General features: G+C 40.9%; 1 protein-coding gene across 2 annotated transcripts; it reads left to right on the forward strand.

Moving 5' to 3' along the window:
- Positions 1 to 1,361: 1,361 nt before the first annotated feature.
- Positions 1,362 to 13,983, forward strand: rundc3ab (RUN domain containing 3Ab). 2 transcript variants are annotated; one of them, XM_085466234.1, is made up of 11 exons: positions 1,365 to 1,778; positions 9,327 to 9,442; positions 9,649 to 9,776; positions 9,904 to 9,989; positions 10,074 to 10,163; positions 10,259 to 10,339; positions 10,448 to 10,613; positions 10,857 to 11,014; positions 11,174 to 11,293; positions 12,649 to 12,749; positions 12,834 to 13,983. In XM_085466234.1, exons 1-11 carry the CDS (start codon positions 1,684 to 1,686, stop codon positions 12,974 to 12,976), a joined length of 1,284 nt encoding a protein of 427 aa, XP_085322360.1. In that variant the 5' UTR covers positions 1,365 to 1,683; the 3' UTR covers positions 12,977 to 13,983. The 2 variants fall into 2 exon arrangements, with proteins under 2 accessions (XP_085322359.1, XP_085322360.1); XM_085466233.1 differs by having other exon boundaries at positions 1,362 to 1,778; positions 12,649 to 13,983.
- The last annotated feature ends 4,609 nt before the right edge of the window (positions 13,984 to 18,592 follow it).

The following is an 18,592-nucleotide window of genomic DNA, read 5'->3' on the forward strand; positions in this document are numbered from 1 at the left end:
AATAAAGCGATTATGGAGGATACTAGAATAAAGTCCCTGCTGAAAAGGTGATTTTGGGACACTGAGGGGAGTGGACAGCATGAAAAGAACATCCGACTCATTTAAGACATAAGAAATGTGCTTATTGTTTACAGTGAAACATAGTCTGCCATAGCCTTCAAGTACATTATTTCCAATATTATAAAGCTCTATTGTGTCATAAATATATATAATCCCAGTCAGTGGCATGTCCAAGATTTTTATTCCTCAGCCATACAATTTTATGGATTTAGACTTTTTACTTCAGTAAAAGTTATAAAGTCACATAGATTTATTCTGCACAAGTTGTATAATCAAAAATATATTCAGAGTAAGAGAAAATTTTCTCATGATGTAGAACGGCATTTTTAGAATCATTATATACATGCTGGATCATTCATTTAGGCTATGCTTATGATTTTATTCATAACTAATGAATTTTAAATGAACTTTTCACACATTTTGTGTTGTCAGACATGTGGAGCAGACACAGATCTGTGTCTTAGTCCAGGACCAAAAGCTCCCAACCCCCACCCACCAACCAACCTGTGGTTGCTACCAGCTGTCGTTTCATTCGAGCAGAAAAGGTTTGGGGCCAACGTGTCTGCACCACTGCTGTGCTGACACTAAATCAGCTGAAAACACGAGCACTTTCCTCTAATAGCAAGAGCAGGGAAATGACGGGAGGATGTTGATTGGAAATTACGAGAGGAGGAAGTGAGCCAGCACGGTGACCGCAGTGGTGGTGATGATATCAGGTTTATTGTGCTACAAAGCTTTTACCAGGAACAGTTATTAAACAAGAAAAGAAAGAAATTTCAGTCTCAAATACATCCAACACAATCTTTAAACAATGCATTAAATAAAAGGTCCAAGCACATCTCTTATTCTATATCTATTTATAATAATATAGAAAATTATCATTTATTATTGATGCATAAATTAAACATACAGAAAAAACGAAATAAACTTTCAACGTGTATAAAATGTGTCATATGTTCAAAATAAAAATTGATAAATTTAATGATTGTATTACTTTCCATACACAGTCTTAACAAATAATTATAATAAAAATGTGCATTTCAATCACTATAGCAAATGAAATTTCCAAAATTGAGATAGAGCATTTGCTATCTTAAAGAGATAAAATGATGAGGATTTTGAACAATACATATATTGCAAATATAAATATTAAATATTAAATGTCTATTTTAGGGTTTTTTTGTAAAATATAAATTTGTGAGCACAAAACCAAACAAACAAATAAATAATCCCTGGTCTTTATATATTATATTAAGCTCTCAAAGAAACTGCGTGTCGCTGGAGCCGGTGACGTAATTCGGTCCGCACGACACGAAACGATCCAATGACGGCATGATGAAGTCAGAAAAGTGGGCGGAGACAGAAAGAGGGGGCTCGAGCAGACACAATTCAGTCCCGTGAGCAGGTCACAGAAGTAAACATAAAAACAAAGCCCACGCTCCGCGCGCTCTGGTGTGTCTAATGTGTCGAGCAGTTTCCTCCGTCGTCTCACAAAGTGCCGCCGCTGTCTGTCAGCGGCTTTGACGCGGGCCGCCAGCATCCTCTCCGGCATCCACAAGTGAATGAGGAGGGCCGGTGGCCCACAGGGAGGGGTCGTTTGCTTCCAGGGCTGCCTACTCCTGGATGGAGCAGGCAGCGATGGCCATGGGAGATGTCTCGAAAAAAGCATCGACTAGGAACCTCGCGGTGGAGAGGAAAAACCTCCTCACGGTCTGCAGGTGAGTGCATTATCCAACACGCCTTATGTTGTATATGGTGATGGACATTTTTAATGCCCTCAGTGCTGCATCAGACAGTGGCCTCTCTGTGTGACTTTTATCTTTGTCAGTGCAATTTTTATCCCAGTGCTGATGGTGTGGTCGCTATGACGACACCCTTCCTGGAGCAAGGACTAGCTGGCACCCTAGGGACTTAAGGCAGGATGGCAGTATAAGATCTTTACATAAAGTCCTGCTTGGATTTTGTGATTTTGGATAGAGATTTGTTCTTCAGTAGGCTCAAACACTGACCTGACGGTGCAGGCACATAATGATCTCTAACGATTATGGTTATGTAAAGGGACAGAGCATTTAGCCTGTAAGTCAGCAGGCATGCTTCCACTTCATCCAGCAGTAGTTGTGCTATCATTCAGCTCAGTCATGCATCAGCTTCAACGTAGATAGACATCCACAGCCCACAGCACATTTAAAGCTGCTGTGACTTAAATTTGGATTTTCCCAATGCATAAAATATTTTATATAATCTAAAAGGGGTCAGTTGCCAAGGTGGACATAGGAGTGTTAGCTCACTTCAGCTCCACTGCATATTGTAGCTTCTTATATGTAAATTGAGAGCATTAAAGTCAGTAAAAAAAGGTTTTAAAAAAAAGTAAGTAAGCAGGACCTCTGTGAGCCAATGACAGGTGAATCTAGGTCAGGTCCCCGCCCTGCTGTTTGTAATACACAGGAAATGCAGGGATTGTGCTCGTTTTGAGGATAGTCAGCCATTTATTATCCAGTTGATGCAGCTGAATGAGGCATTGTTGCCTTTGGAACAATGGGGAGTGAAATCACTTGCCTCAGTGGCTTGTGATAAGATAAGCATTGTTTATAGATGTGAACGTGGCCAGTAAAACATAAAGATGGTGACTCTGCAAAACATGACCAGTATTTAGCCATAATATTTTCTCTCTGTTTGCAGGAGATGGTTAATTTCCTTCTCACGGCTCACTGCATATCTTACCGTCACTGGACAAATAGTATTTGACAGGTGTTCTTGTAGAAAATAGTCCTGCTGAATTATTTAGTGTCCAGGAAAACATTTAGTGGTCACTGCTGAAGAAATAATGGTGCTTAAAATAAACTGAAAATTCTTTGCCTGTGAGCTTTTATATCATTTGTGGGTGTATATTGCTGAAAATATACACCCACAAATGCACAGTGCTGGGAAAAATATTTCACTACTTCCTGATTTCTTTTCTTTTTTTTTAATATTAGACAAAGATAACTTAAAAAATACAAAGTGAAATTCTGAATGATGATTTCCTTTTATTAAGGTAAAAAAATGCTGTCAATTTTCAGGACATAGCTTAGCCCTATGTGAAAGTGTAATTGTGAACCTGGTTAAATCATGCATTTACTGTGATTATCCACATTTTTTGGAAAGCTGAGTTCAGTTTCGCTCACCATTGCAAGGTCTGATTACTGCATGACATGGTGAATCAAGAAATAACCTAAATATAAACATAAACCAGTCTGACAAATGGAAGCAGGCCAAAAGACCTCCACAAGCAATCTTGCCACAATCTAAAGAAACTCATGAACAGATCAGAAACAAAGTCGATGTCAGGTCACAAAAGAACCCAGAACAACAGCTAAAGAACTTCAGGTCTCACTTGCTCCAGTTTAGGTCAGAGTTTATGATTCAACAATAAAAGAGCGACAGGGCAAACATGGCATCCATGGGAGAGTTCAAGGAGAAACCAAAACTAAGGCTCGTCTCACAAAACATCTTGATGATCCCCAAGACTTTTGTGGAAACATTCTGTGAGTAGGGCTGCCACGATTTGTCGACTAGTCACGATTACGTCGACTATCAAAATCGTCGACGACTGATTTAATAGTCGACGCGTCGTTTGAAGCTTTGTAAGATCCCAAAAGACGCAGGAATAAGTAGCAGGATTTAAGAGTGTAATAACGGACTGAAACAGAAGATGGCAGCACTGCATGTACAAGGATGCCAGCTGCCGTTAAACCCCGAAGAAGAAGAAGAAGAAGCAGCTGTGTCCCAGAAATCATAGCGCGGCCCAGCTTAGTTTCCAACAATGGCGGCAGCTAGTTAGTTTTAATATTACTCTTATTATTCTTTCTGGGTCAGAAAATAAACGTTTAACGTATTTTCAGGCGAGAATGTAGCTGTGTAAACCTCAAATATTGGCTCAGTTTATCAGGACACCACATATTTTCAAAAGCGCTCCAACGTTTTCGGAGACGTCTGTTACCCACCAGCTCGATAGCTAGCCGGGGGCTAGGTCACTAGCGCGGTGAGAACACCGGACTCCCGGCAAATTGTTTTCTAACCCACCGCCGTCTTTCGCTACTCAGGTTAAATATATATGAGTCACTTAGATAAATTAAAAATGTTGTTGTTTGGCTTTTTTTTTTTTGTATTTTATTTGTTCCTGAGTAAATCGGTTTGTCTGAGATTAAAGTTATAGTTTTTACACAGCTGAATAAACGTCAAGCAGACAGCTGATTATCAAAAGTGTGAGATGCTGGAGAATATACTCCGTTGTCCTGTTATATTTTAGATAGCAAGGAGTTCATTAAACTTCACCGAAACAATCTGCAAATTTCATTAAAATTGAATAAACTATCATCTTGTCTTTATTTTTAGTTAGCACCTTAAACACTTAAAGCTGTAAGCTAACGATAGTTATATAAGAGCAGATGCTGCTGGTGCAATAAGCTGTAGTTTTACGTCCAGTGGATGATGATCTGATTAGTCGACTAATCGCATAAATAATCGGTGACTAGTCGACTATCAAAATAATCGTTTGTGGCAGCCCTATCTGTGAGATAAAAGTTTAACTTTTTGGAAGGTTTGGGTCCTGTTACATCTGCTGTGAAACTAACATAGCCTTTCATGAAAAGAGTACATCGTAACAAGAGCCAAGCATGGTGGTGGTAGCGTGATGGTCTGGGGCTGCTTTGCTGCTTCAGGCTTGCTGTAATTGATGGAACCATGAATTCTGCTCTCTACCAGAAAATCCTGAAAGAGAATGTCTGAATGACTCAAAAACAAAACAAAACAAAACAAGAAGAAAAAAAGGAGGTTTTTGGAGTGGTCTAAAATAATCCAGACTTAAATTTCAGATGCTTTGGCATGACCTTAAACAGACCTTTGATGCTGGAAATACGTCCACAGCGATGTGAAATACTCATTTCCTGATATCACAAACTTATGCTGTTTGTGTCATGGTCCGGAGTCTGTGGACTCCTTGTTTATGTTTAAATTTATTAATATTCTGTGGTTTTGTTTATTTTGGGTTGTTTGTGATTATCCCTAGTGTTGTGTGTCCTCTGTGCTCTCCTGTTCCATGTTTCAAGTTCCTATGTTCTGTCTCCTAGTCTGTTAGGTTTGCCTGTTTAGAGATTTATCGGTGTCTTTCCTGTTTTATTGTGAAGGTCCATGTCTCTTGTCAGTGTTTCTAGTTTTGCTTCCCCTTGTCTTGTTATGTCTAATTAATCCCAGCCGTGTCTCCCTCCTGTCTCCCATTCCCTGATTGCCCTGTGTGTATTTAAGCCCTGTGTTTTCTCGTGTGCGTTGCTGGATCGTCTGTGTATTGAAGGCCGATTACGTCACAGCCAGGCGATGAGGGCTGTCCCAATTCAAGGGCCGCTCCAAATGAGGCCCCGAAATCCGTCCTTCATTTTCCTGGATATGAAGGATGGGTCAGGTGTATCCTTCGTGGCCCAACCTATCCCAGAATTCATAGCGCAGCCCAGCCAATTCCAGTTTCCAACAATGGCGGCTTAGTTTTAATATTACTCTTTCTGGGTCACAAAATAAACTTTTAAGATATTTTCAGGCAAGAATGTAGCTGTGTAAACTTCAAATATCTGCTCGGTTTATCAAGACATCACATATTTGCAAAAGGGCTCTGACGTTTTCACAGATGTCTGTTACCCACTAGAGCCGTCGAGAACACCGAACTCCCGCCACATTTTCAGACCCTGCGTGGTCTTTCGCTACTCAGGTTAAACATATAAGTCACTTAGATAATGTAAAAATACTATTGTTTGGCTTTTTTCAGTGTTTTATTTGTTCCTTAGTAAATCGTTTTGGCTGAGATTAAAGTTATACTTTTCATGCAGCTGAATAAACGTCAAACAGAAAACTGATTAAACAGAAACGTGAGATGGTTGAGAATTTACTCCAATGTTCTGTTATATTTGAGGGAGCAAGGAGCAGACAGCTGAGTTTATTCAACTCCACCGAGACAGCTGGTGACGCAAATCTGAAGGCTAGACCGTCCCATTTCACAGCCTCGCACTTCCAGCCTTCTCAGACTTCGAAGGACCCGGCCCACGTAGACCATGATGGCCGGGTTCTTCGAAGGCTGTGGCCTAGGAGTTGGGACACAGCTACTGTTATGCTAATGCTAGTTGATGTTATTAATATTGTTAATGCTAATTAGCATTAGCAACAAAAAGCAGCTTGCTAATATCTGTAATATCTTGTTCCCTTGAGTTTTAATAACCCTCTATTTTCTCCAAAGTCTTTGTTTTTACAGTGTAATGAAATAAGAAACAAGCTCAATGTACAAGAATCAAAATTAAAACAGGATAATAGGGTAAAGTGGATTAAAGTAGTTGCATGCCATGGAGACTAGATGACGCGCATAAGTGACCAGTGACTCAGCTAAAAGTTTTCCCCATACATCACCACAGTTATCAATATTTACAGCCAAAATTTTAAAGTAGGATATTTATGAAATTATGGATAAAATCTTGCCAAATGATTTATGATTATTATCATTATTGAGTTATGTCTCTCTGAACTAATTTTATTTGTTCAAATCTTCAACACATACAAAAGTTAAAGGGTTTTCACAGGAAGATCCTGGAAGTCAGGAATGTATTACGGGAGACTTATGTCATCAGCTGAAATTATCTAGTACAAAGGAAGTTGTTGGAGTTTCCTGAAAGTGCTCGATGAACATATTCCTCACAGTAAAAGGATGACATCAGACTGAAGTGTAGAAATGAGACTCTGCAGGAAATGGAAGGTACATTGTCAGAGATCACATAATTACATCCACACTCAAATGGGATGGAGATACGCTTGTACAATTTCAAATAGTTGAACTCTGTGCTCTAACCCTGATTATAATTATGGGAAATCAGATTAGTTATGGTTGATTGATTGATGACGCAGTCCTGATACTATAACCTAAGGAATATTGCGGGAATTCGATCAATATTGAGTTTTAGTGACACTCTGACTATTTTGCTTTTTATGCTTTTATTTCCTCTTTGTTAGACTACTGTACTGGTCTTTTAACAGATATCAATCAGAAAGCATGAAATAGACTTCAGACTATGCAAAATCAGCTGCCAGATTGTTACCAGAACCTTGAAAACTGAACACATCTTACCCCAGTGTTGATGACTCTACACTGGCTGTGCATTTCTCTAGGAATTGATTTTAAGATTTTACTTATTACATTTAAAGTCCTTCATTGCCCAGCATCAAAATATACAGTCAAACTGCAGTTCTTCTACCAACCAGTGCTCAGCTGAGATCCTTGGTCTGAAACCCATTAACAGTTCCCACCTCACATGTAAAGACACAAGTCGATTGAGCGTTTGAATGTTTGCTGTTGGGGCTCCTCGATTGTGGAATGACCTGCCTGAGAAAATTCAGCTCACCTCATTAGTGTCTTCTTTTAAGATTCACCTTATTTTATTTTGATGTTAAGTCTTGTGTTTTAATTGATATGTAAATTCCATCCATCGATCTATCCATTTTCTTCCACTTATCCGGGGCCGGGTTGCAGGGCCAGCAAACTAAGCAGAGAAGCCTGGACCTCCCTCTTCCCGGCCACCTCCTCTAGCTTGTCTAGTAGAACACCAAGGCGTTCCCAGGCCAGCCAAGAGATGTAATCTCTCTAGCATATCTACCCCAGGGTCTCCTCCTGGTGGGACATGCCCAGAACACCTCACCTTGGAGGCACCCAGGAAGCATCCTTGTCAGATGCCTACACCTACACTGGCTCCTTTTGATGTGGAGGAGTAGCAGCTTTACCCGTCCCAGATGGCTAAACTTCTCACCCTATCTCTAAGGAAGAGGGCAACCACCCTTCAGTGAAAGCTCATTTCCACAACTTTTATCTGTGATCTCATTCTTTCGGTCACTACCCAGAGGTCATGACCAGGTGAGGGTGGGGACATAGGTCGACCAGTAAATCGAGAGCTGCTTTTTTACGCTCAGCTCTCTTTTCACCACTACGGACCAGTACAGTGTCCGCTGATATGTTCATTGTTTTGTATAATCTCCTCCTTGTTTGTTCTGTTATTCTGTGTTTCTGGGAAGTACTCTGTAACTCTAGTTTTGATAAGTGCTGTAAAAATAAACTATTATTAAGCTGTATCATACATAATTACTTTATGCCCTGCCCTAACAAGCTAACACCACCCAGATATTTTGCTTTTATGAGTTTCATTGACCTTTGTTAATTGTACAGTACAGATTACAGCATGAGTTTTGAACAAGGAAACCTAGGATATTTATGGAGACAAGTTATCTCTCTTATCTGCCATGGTCACAGAATACATTTAGACCCTTGTGTACAAAACCTAACTTGTACATTAGCTTGTGGTATATCTGAAAGATTACGTGTTGACAGAATAGGACAACGTGGAGTATTTTGTTCAGTAAGGTCAGTCTGACACCGAGATCAGAGTCTTAAAATGTTCCCATTGTTGCCATTTTACCATTCACTGATCACACAAGTACATCACATTTATGACACCGGATCCAAAAATTCACATAACAACATATATATTTAACCATTTTTCTTCAAATATAGAAAGTAACTTTCTTACACATTAAATTGTTATCATACAGAGACAAGAGTTCAGCTTCCTATAAAAACAGCACAGAGCTCTGTAGTCTGGGGAGAATTGTGTGATTTTTCAGTGCTTACTATTTACTCTATATTCTGCCAAATTAAGCAAGCAATTTGGCAGAAGATAGAGCGATTCCACAGTCTTATCATCTCCTGTTTTCTCTACACTGATCCAAGGATCCATCCCGTGTCATCTGGAACAGCCATCACAAATTTTTGAACACAGAAAAATAAACGTAGAGCGCAATACTGTACATAATCTGCTCATGTACATTCTTTAAATCTGTGCATATTCCTGTAATTTGTGTTTTTATGATATTAGAAATCATGTAAGAAAATGAATAGTCATTCTAATTGTACTCATTAAAAATGTTCAGTCTGTTTTTTAGGGTTAAACCTAAGAGCTAACTAAATGTATCACAGTGGCAGAACACTGTGTTCTTTCGCGACTGCATCCTTAAACAGACTTGTGTGGTTTATCAAGTGTGATTCACAAATGTTTAGCAATAGTTTGATGTACGACATGTTCTGCCTACTGTAAACTGAAACGAAGACAGCGGTAACCCATCAGCGTTTTTCCTGACTAATCTTTTCCCTCTATGCTTGAATAAGTGCTCGAATAAGTGCTCTCCTCGCTCCTCTCCACCACACACAGGTTTTCAGTTAAGACCCTGCTGGAGAAATACACGGCCGAGCCCATCGATGATTCATCAGAAGAGTTTGTCAATTTCGCCGCCATCCTTGAACACATCCTCAGCCACCGTTTCAAAGGTACTAAACTGAGGAGATAACATACTGGGACTTAACGTCCTGTTGAATCAAGGCTCTTACAGTGTTTACTGAAACTTTTCTGTCCTGTTTAGCAGCTTCGGCAAGCAGAACCATGTTTTATTATTCGCAGTAATATATGTGTAGTGTAACAACGTGTTTTTCAGTGCTTACTAAAACTAACGCACTTCACATGCTTGTTGTGTCAGGCTCTAGTAGCTGGTTCGATGGTCAGAGGAGTTACTGGGACTACATCCGCCTGGCTTGTGCTAAAGTCCCCAACAGCTGCATTAGCAGCATTGAGAGCATGGAAAACATCAGCACCTCACGAGCCAAGGCAAGACCATCATACGATGACAAAAAAATTACAAATAAATAAGAATATGTAGATTTATTGGGACTAATTTAGAAGTCATTTTTGTGACTCTCCAGACTAATTTCTTTAGCTTTGGTGTTCCTTTCAGGTCCGAGCCTGGATGAGAGTAGCTCTGATGGAGAAGAGGCTATCTGAATACATCGCCACTGCTCTGAGGGACAGCAGGACAACCAAGTTAGCACCTCTCTATATAATAAAAATCACTTGATCCTCGTACAAACATGTTCCCACCTAACTGCACTTGTCTTTGTGCTTTAGGAGGTTCTATGCAGAGGGAGCCATCATGTTAAGAGAAGAAGCTACAGTGCTAACAGGGATGCTAATAGGTCTTGGAGCTATAGACTTTAGGTGGGGCGTCCTGACTTTTAGATATCAGACTGATACTTTTAAAATCCTTATGCATGTATAAAGTTTCTAATTTCTGATTGGTTTGTCTCCCTCAGCTTCTGTTTAAAAGGGGAGGCCCTGGATGGGAAATCTCCTGCAGTGATTGACTATACTCCATACTTGAAATTTACACAAAGGTACACCAACCTTCATGTATTTCAGAAACACTTTGAAAGTTACAGAAACACCATTGCAAAGCCCATTCAAAGTCAATAAGATACTGATACTGGCTGCTCGTGTCACAGCTATGATTACCTGAGCGATGACGATGATCGGCAGAGTGTTGACAGCAGCGCGAGTGACGACAGCGTCCCTGAACATCCTTACATCCCCCTGGTCACAGACGAGGAGAGCTGGAGCACAAAGTGTCGCAAGATGGAGCAGAGGTTCAAGATTGTCAATGCACAAAAGGTGGGCGGACAAACATGATGTGTTTCTGTCGCTGTTGCTTGATCTAAATCTAAGGTTAATAAATGCAGATAAATACATTCATCGTTTCATGACTCTATTAATCTGTCAGTTAATAACAAAGATTATACTGCGGAATCGTTTCTACATTACTATGACCGTTCACAGATGGTTGATGTCTAATATGAGTATCCGAGGGTGAATGTGTTTTTTAAATTTTGGCTCAGTCTGAATGTGTGTTGTCAGGGTTACCTGGAGGAGCTTGTGCGTCTGCGTGAGTCACAGCTGAAGAACACAGAGATGGAGAACAAGAGGCTAAAGGCCCGGCTGGAGGAGCTGCAGACCCAGAGCCAACAGGAGAAAAGGGAACTAGAGGCCATTGTCTTGGAGCTTCAGGAGCAACTGTGAGTGAAACACACAGATGGCTAGCATGTTTAAGCAAATAGCTTTAACACAATGCCAGCTTAACTGATGAACACTCTTCACTGCAGAGTACCGTGGACTGTGTTTGCTTTTCAGTGGTTCTATTGTTGGGACTTATGTTTTACCCTCACATGTCTCAGGACAAGCTTGATTCCGTGTGACTCCAACCACTTGGCGAAAAACCTCTCAATCCCACTCGTCAACCAGTGGCCAACGCTCGAGCCGTTCGACAGCCAAGAGGACTTGAAGCTGTTTCGCAGGTTTGCTACAGGCAGCATGGTTACTTTGTCTCGTTGTTGCAATTTGACAATATGCACAAACTCTGTAATAACAATAATATACACCAGCCAGTCGCATTTTTAAGTTACACCTTGCTAATACTGGCTGGGACTCCCTTTTGTCTTCAGAACTGCTTCAGTTCTTCACAGCATGGAATCAAAAAGTCCATCTGCTTCAAGGTTAGACACGTTGTTCACTTTTTCAGACCATTCTCCTAAACTCTACAGATGAGGAAATACATCAGAGGACGATATTCAAACGTCTATCGTTCCATGTTATAGGCTATCGTTTATTTGTTTTAATTGACGGTTTGCAATAGTCACCATGGCAACACAGAAGGACTAACCAAAACAAATCGAGGAGCTCATTCCTAAACAGGCAGCTACTTCTGTAGCTGCAACAACAGATACGTGGACGAGCCGAACAACATTCCTGTATGCGCTTAACGGTGCGCTTCCTCCGAGACTGGACACTCTGCAGTAGATGTTTGCAGACATGCTGGTTTCCATACAGGAACAGCAGTGATACCCGGTGGCCTCAGGGAAGCTCTTGCGTGACTCTGAGGTCATCTAGTTAGTATCGCTATTGGATAATACTGCGTACAGCCCATATTTATTTCATTTTTAATTATTTGATTTAAATGTGAAAAATAAATAGTACTCTTGGTGGACAGATTATATAAACTATTCACTAAATTTACAGAAAATGCACTATATTGTGGTATATATCATCAGTTGTGTGGGAAAATCCCAGCAGATCAGCAGTTTATGAAATACTCTGGCATCAGGTGTGCCACGTTCAAAGTTTGACCTCCCAGCCCATTGTTCCCTTAGTGGGCTGGTTTCAGTCATTATGAAAATGTACTCTTTATAAGATTGGGGAAACCTGCAGTCAGCTGAGACTGAAGAAGTCACTTTATGAGTGACGAAACGTTTCTCCCACTGAAAACGCTACGTCCAGATGAACAGAATCGACCTTTGGAGACGTTCAAAGTAATTTAAATCACCTTTCTTTCTCATTCTTATTCTCAGTTTGAACTTCAGCACATTGTTTTCATCATGTGTACATGCTTAATTGCACTCACTTGCTGCCATTTGACTGGTTTATAAAATAATTGTGTTGATTAGCAGTGCACCTAATGAAGTGGCTGGTGGGTGTATAATATTGTTCAATCAAAGATCAGACAGCACTTAGCAGTTTGTGTAAATCACAAGCAAAAATCAAATGGCGTAGTTATGTCCATGTAAACCTGTATAGAAAACATTTTAATTTTTTAATTCAAAATTTGAACCTGGTTTGAGCCATATATAAATATTTGCCTTGTTTTCTCTTTCAGGAGGAGTTTTCCAAGCACAGAGCTGCTGTCAGTGGAGGTCAGCCTGGATTCTGACTCTCAGAGGACTCATGGGAAACAGAATGGGAGGGCCTGGTGCACAGGTGACAACTCAGACACACAAGCGATGAAACATGTGTGTACAGTTAAACTGACCCTCCCGTTATATGTTTGTCCCACCCTCCCAGAAAAGGACTACACCCCCTCCATGATGGGCCTGTGTGGGTCCTTGGCGTCCTTCCCAAGCTGCAAATCTCTGACTAGCCTGAAGTCCAGCGAGTGCCTGGTCAACATCAGCACAGAGAACAGTCCTGCCCTCTCTCCCAGCTAGGGGGCACCAAAGAAACACTGCCAAGAAACATTAAGACGCTCCGGCGTGAAAATAAAACGACTGTTCTCGGTGGGCGGACAGATGCTTGACAGACTTGAGTCCCTTTACTTTTAAAACCCAGCACTCTCTCAGCTTACACCTGTTGTGGAAGAGCAGCCTGCACGCTCTCTGGGCCTGTGCAGCCAAGATACAGGAGCAAGCTGCCGCACTGCCTCATGGCCTCCTACAGCGTCATTGCCTTTCATTGTCGTGACATCATTAAGCCTCCTGCACTGTAAAGCAGCTGGTTTAAGTCTGACCCTCCTTCACTTACAGTCACCCATCTGAACCGGTCACCTTCATCAAAGCTCGCTGTAGGGTCGTTCTGTGTGTCGCTGTCCTTTTGTCTGTGTCTTATCGATCTGTCAGCCTATCTTACTCTGCCTGTTGAATAACACTCACAAGATGGGTGAGCTGCTATATCCTTATGGAGAAACAGCCCTATTATATACTGTTACAGGAGCATGAAAAGATTTTAGAACAGAAGCTTTTAATGTGGCGAGTCAGATGGTTTATGATGAAGATTATTTAAAAAAATAAATAACAGAAGCTACTTTATGATATTAAAATCAATGACAGTTTAGACCTTATTCAATCATACGCTAGGTTAGACACACAGGCTACAGAGGATTGTGGAGATGCCACAGTGTGAACATTTAAAAAAAACAGAAATCTGTTGCATACAAACGCAGAGTTTATTGTGACTATGCAGAATGAGTGTTGTCCTTGTCTTTTTCTACAAACCTAGCTTGATAGAATAGTTTGAGCAGGAGAGAAATAGTGAATGTGCAACATGCGTATGCCATTTTTTTTTCTTTCTGTGAGCTTTCCTTTTCTGTTACAGTTACGTCCACGACATACTCACCTGTGTCAGTCACACATGTGTAAATTGCTTTTTAATGCGGCGTTTTTGAGAGTTGGGAAACGTTTAAAACTGCAATAAAACTGCCTTTTTTTGAAACATTAAATGTGCTTATGTATTTAATGGATATACCATCAGCATATCTACCGCTTCGATCCAGGCTGAAATCGCTCAGTTCCTATCCTATGAGAATAGTTCCTCTAAGCACTACAGCTAATCCTCAGGGATGCTTTCTGTTGCGCCACCAGCAGGTCAGAGTTTTAAATGGCGAGTGAAGAATCTATAATCTATTAGATGGACTGTCATAGCATTTTGTACAGACATTAATCAAGGTGCTGGGATTATCTACCACACTGTTGTACATTATCCCCTGATTTATATAATTACTAAGTACTTTTGCATGAATTGTTCTTTTAGCTTCTGAGTTCTCCCAAATATTTTGTAGCACCATAAGGTTGACAAATCTGATCTCTGATAAAATTTGGACATCATGATATCGTGTTACCTAGACTTTCCTGCACATATTGTCCATGATCTGACTGCACTTAGACTACACCTATCCAGTGACATGTTGATTTTGGCATAATGGGTTGTTTTAATACTCAGACACAAATGGGGAAAAAGAACATACATATCATAAAAAAGAATCTGGTCCTTAGCAGGTCTTAAAATTGGGTATATACAACCTCATGTTAAACCCACAGCAGGTTACTAGCAATAACAAAAAACTTTTTTCAATGAAAATTAAGGAAAACAAATCTTTTTTTCGCAGTCAGTCGCTCCCCAATCTCAACAACAGACCAATGACCATTTCACTGCAACCAATCAAAAGCACACTAAGTGATCAGACACCATTAATGAGTTCCACACCTAATTAGTTTTACTGTAGCCCATGAAAAACAGAGACCAGGCTGAATAAAATCAATAGGATTTGTAACAAGGAAGCAAGCATATATTCAAGAAATGGACAGACAAACAAAAAAGACAAAAAGAACAAAAAAAAAAAATGCCCGGTCCATCCCAAAGGAAGCAACCATTGTCCATACAGGCTCACTTGCCAGGATGGACCACTCAAAAAAAACCCAACAAATCAAAACAATACCCCATGCCTGGAACAGCTAGTGGATCACTGCTGCTCTGGTAAATCAATCTACGCCCTTGGCACCTTCACTTCCAAAGGTGCACAGGTTAGTGTTCCTCCACCTGCACACCTGATCCCGACTCACAAAACACATCTGTAACCCCCTGTAGTTGCTTGAATATATGCACAAAACTTCTAATTAAGGCACCTCCTCTGTTTTCCTTCAATACCAGCTGTCACACACAGGTAAACAACTGAAATGCAAAATCAATGTGAAAAACTGAATACACCCTCATGAGTTACCTGCTTTCCACAGGAATTAAGAGGGTAGGTGGCTGCTAATTAATTGCACTTCACTAACTCATCAGCAGTGTGAGCACCTCTACTGCAGTTTGCTGGTCATGAGCATTCAGGCTGTGGACGTGCCGACAAATTCACCTCTTGGTCAGAGAAACTGGAAAAAACCACAGAGCTACATACACTCTACTGTCCTCAGTTTGCATGATAAATGTTAAAGTTCTTTACAGTTAAATTAGAAAAAGATTGAACAAATATGGCTTGTTTGGAAGGATTTCCGGGAGAAAGCTTCTTTTTTCTATAAAGGACAGAGAATAGTCATTTTTTCCTGGTTTGCAGAGTTGAACAAACCACAAGTCTTCTAGAACAATTTCCTTTTAACAGATGAGACCAAAGTGGAGATGTTTGACCATAATGCACACTGGCACGTTTAGTGAAAACCAAACACAGCATATCAGTACAAACACCTTATGCCAACTGTTAAACACAGTGGCGGAGGGGTGATGATCTGGGCTTGTTTTGATTTAAAATTGGAAAAATTGGTGTACTTTCATTTTCACACTCCCTCCACATAAGCTGATATCACAGCTGATTATTTTACTAAAGGTCCAAGAAGCCTCCCTGTCATCACCCTCGTCCCCCTTTGGCCTGGGTCACGCTTTGTTCTCATGTCTTCCCCTTGAGACCTGACTTTGTGAAGCATGGCATCGCCTCTCTTTAAATTAGTTTGAGATAGCTCACATGAGGTCAGAGGTTAGGCTCATTTATTCATTAACACAGACAAATACACAGAGCTGAGCAAACAGGAGCTGGAAGTCCTTTGGTAAATGTTGGAAAAGCATTACGTGGAAGACGCATTCCAGGTCGACATACTGTCCAATTAACTCCCAGGCTGTAAATGAATGGATGCCTGTGGGGTGGTGCTACGCTGTGTTTAGTTATTTGTCTTTGTCTTTGGTGGTTTTGTGAGAGTGACATTAATTGCTGGAATTTATACTAGACAGATGAGCATGCTGTAAACACATGGTTTAACGCTTCATCTTTCTGTGATAAAGCCCTCTTAGTCCCATTCTGGTGTCCCGGCAAGCAAATGTGTTATCTAAGCACGGGGACAGGGTCCCGTGTAAGACACGCATGTTTCAGGACAGTTAGCTTTTGCAGAGGGCGCCGGATGGTGAGTCTTACACTGCTCTGGCTTCTAAAAGTGGCATTTTGTTATCTCAGTCCTCTTCTTCTGTCCCACCATCGGCACTCCCTTTTTACACAGTCAGGATATTTATCTTCCACAATGCACACTGTCTCATATACGCACACACATACGCACCCACACCACCCATAACCACTTCACAGTCCACCCAGATGGTGCACACACACCCAGCTGGGCCTCAGGATTGCATGAAGGGGAAATTAGTCTACAAATAAACAAATGTATGAAGTTGATGATGAAATATTTAGATGACCGCTCCGGGGGGAGTTTGCATGTTCTAGCTCATTTAGTGCAGATAACATGGACTTTATACCAGAGAGAGCTCTGCGAACCATGTCACACTGTTGGAATTTGTTTATATTTCTCCTACGTTTATTCATCCATTGGTGTTGGTGCATTTCTTTTTTTTTACATTGTGTGTATTTAAAAACAATCTCTTGAAAGTTTTCTTTAATTAGCCAAGTCTTGCTTTTTTGGTCAAATAACATTATTGGTAAAGGCTAATGCAGCGTAGACCCCAGAGAAGTGCTGCTGTAAGAAAGAAACTAGCAAATTCGCATGAGGTTTATGATTTTTACATATGATAAATTAAGGAAATCAAGGATGTTACAGCAATATTATTTTATTGTTGTACTGCAATGAAGCAAACCAGTGGAGGAGAACACAAATATGTCAAAATAACATGAAAATCAGAGCTTCAGGGAACAGAAACAATGACTCTAATGTATGTGCATAATGACCGATCAAATAACAGCATGATCTTAGACAGGCCCTACAGTTTCTCTCAGCTAAATACCGGCCATTTTTTCTTCCAGTAGAGCGAACGGTGGTGATTGTCGCTGCTGTCTGCATTCCACCTGATCCCAGGGTTTAGCAGGAATTCCTGCGAAACAGACTGCAGCTTCACCCTGATGGCATCAGACAACCCTCAGCTCAGTACTTCTTGGATTCATTTACATGTGTACTGCCTGATTAGGGCAGAAAATACATTTGATCATGTTTATTCAAATATCACTAGCTGCCCGATGCGCCGCCCAGCGTAGGAGGAACTAAGTGTGTAATTCAAATATCAAGCATTCATATAAAGCCATACCCCTCCCCCAGTAAGACCAGTCAGACCACGTCTTTCTTCACTCCTGCTTGCACCCCTCTCAGGAGACAACCCCCCCCCCCCCCCCCAAAAAACAAAAAACAAAAAACAAAAAAAACAAAAAGCAAAAACAAAGCCACAACTGAAGACTATTGAAGACTATCAAGCCTGACTTCAGAAAGCCCTCTCATAAATACCGGACTGTTTTGAACACACTGTTTGGGACATATTTGAACATCAGCTGAACACACGGAGTCGGTTCTGTATCAAGTACTGTGCTAATAATACCGCTGCCAGAAAACCTGGATGACAGGGAAGCTCAGGACTGTCTTCAGAGACCGCGGCTCTGACTGTTAGATCAGGTTGCAGAGCTCTGTACAATCCTGCTAGAGCTGAGCTGGAGAGCGGGATAAAAGAGGAAGGTGGAAGATCACCTCATCCACTTGCTACAGGGGCTTTGAGGACTCACACAGCACTCAGTGTCAGCCTCTCAGTCTCCCCAGACTCCAGAGCCCAGGCAGTCACCTTACAGCAACATCAAGTGAGGCTGGGGCACAGGTCAGTGAACACAAGGAAGGCCTCTGATCCTGACTGGATTCCTGGGAAGGTGCAAACAAGCATGTGCAGATCAGCCATCACAAGCGCTCATCCCAACCTGTGTGAAGTCTGCAACAGTCGTTCCTGTACCCAAACTAATCAGCCACTGACTGTCTCAGTGCTTACCACCCAATAGCACTTACAGCTTTGTCTTTAGTAGTTTTAATATATATTACTTTTTTATATTTACAGTGTAAATGACTACATGTTTGCGCTTGATTTCTCTTTGCATCTGAAGGTGGAGCTGCTCTGCAGTGACATTATTCACGGTATAATGAAAACTACAATAAAATTTACATAATTTGGAGGAGTGAGAAGCAACTATGTACATTTCAGTGGCCCTCCCATAGGCGTACTTTACATTATTATTTCCATTTTGTGTTATTTTATACTTCTACTTCACTTGGAGCCAATTATTTTCTTTCATTAATGAGCTACTTTTA

This window comes from Copadichromis virginalis, linkage group LG8 (genome assembly GCF_057382275.1).
Source record: "Copadichromis virginalis isolate Kocher_CV1m ecotype Utaka linkage group LG8, C_Virginalis_male_GT1.1, whole genome shotgun sequence".
Lineage (NCBI taxonomy): Eukaryota > Metazoa > Chordata > Actinopteri > Cichliformes > Cichlidae > Copadichromis > Copadichromis virginalis.

Excerpts from the sequence above, each read along its gene's own strand:
- rundc3ab (XM_085466233.1), top strand. The coding sequence starts at position 1,684 with ATGGAGCAGGCAGCGATGGCCATGGGAGATGTCTCGAAAAAAGCATCG. Across the intron at positions 9,777-9,903 it reads TCAGCACCTCACGAGCCAAG|GTCCGAGCCTGGATGAGAGT; the intron begins GCAAGACCATCA and ends TGTTCCTTTCAG. Across the intron at positions 10,614-10,856 it reads AGATTGTCAATGCACAAAAG|GGTTACCTGGAGGAGCTTGT; the intron begins GTGGGCGGACAA and ends GTGTGTTGTCAG.